The sequence below is a fragment of the Olea europaea genome, unplaced genomic scaffold, assembly GCF_002742605.1.
Source record: "Olea europaea var. sylvestris unplaced genomic scaffold, O_europaea_v1 scaffold32431, whole genome shotgun sequence".
Lineage (NCBI taxonomy): Eukaryota > Viridiplantae > Streptophyta > Magnoliopsida > Lamiales > Oleaceae > Olea > Olea europaea.
In genome coordinates, this window is record NW_019251307.1 from 1 (window position 1) to 1,279 (window position 1,279).

The 1,279-nt window shown below is 36.4% G+C and overlaps 1 protein-coding gene across 1 annotated transcript; it reads left to right on the forward strand.

Annotated features, from left to right (window-relative positions):
- Positions 1 to 457: 457 nt before the first annotated feature.
- On the forward strand, positions 458 to 890 carry LOC111385656 (the record flags this gene model as incomplete). The annotated part of the gene is made up of 1 exon (XM_023010075.1): positions 458 to 890. A coding segment is annotated over one exon (433 nt), but the record flags the coding sequence as incomplete, so codon positions are not given.
- Positions 891 to 1,279: the final 389 nt, after the last annotated feature.

Here is a 1,279-nt window from a genome sequence, read left to right on the forward strand (position 1 = left end):
GATATTTTAGTAATTTATCTAATGGTACACATTCTCCTGTTCATTTGGTACCAAACTATATATTGATACCGATACAATGCGATGAGTAATATAGAGAGCTATTGGTACCAATCTGACGTCATCGGTACCACACACCAATTTAAACGCATTCAATTCCTGAAGCCCCTACTTTGCAATTTCCATTATATACATCATCATTTATTAAAATGACCCGTCAAGCAAAAATATTCCAAATAAATGCCAAAAACTATTTCATCACATAGCCACAATGTTATCTCTCTAAAGAAGAATGTTTATAGAAACTTAAATCTTTAAATCTCCCAATTCCTCCAAAATATATTCGTGTATCTCAAGAACAGCATCGGGATGGGAATATGCATATCCATGTTCTCATACAATTCGAAGGCAAATTCAGATATACAAACAACAGATAGTTCGATATCATATCCCCTTCCAGATCAGCACATTTCCATACAAACATTCGTAGAGCTAGATCATCTTCAGACGTCAACAATTACATTAGCAAATATGGAGACTTCATTGAAGATGGATCATTCAAAATAGATGGAAGAAGTGCAAGAGGATGTCCATCAACAGTTGCAGAGGTATATGCAGAAGCATTAAATGCAATTTCAAAGACTAATGCTATGAGGATCATAAAAGAGAAAGATCCTAAGTCGTATGTCATTCAACGGCATAACATCTCTGCCAATTTAGATAAGGAATTTCCAACTCCAATGCGGAGATATATATCCCCATATAATCCAAATTCATTAGACGAATTACGTCAATGGTCCATTGAAAATATTAGTGAAGATGCCACTGCGCGGCCAGATAGACCTAAATCTATTTTCATTGAGGGCCATTCTTACCTTGGGAAAACCGTTTGAGCAAGGTCATTAGGACATCATAATTACATCAAAGGTCATATTGATCTCAGTCCAAAAATGTTTGACAACAACGCCGTCTACAACGTCATTGATGACGTCCCTCATCATATTTGAAAATCAAACATTGGAACGATTTCATTGGAGCACAGAAAGACTGGCAGTCAAACATGAAATACGAAAAATTAGTTCAAATTAAAGGCGGGATTTCATCAATCGTACTATGCAATCCAGGGCCTGATTCATATAAATCATTCCTCAGCAAAGAGGAAAATGCATCTCTAAAGAACTGGACTACTGCCAATGCAGAATTCATCAACATCACATCTCCCCTATTCTCAGAAATCCAAACACAGAACATTCAAGAAGAACAGTCGAATTCGACGTAAACG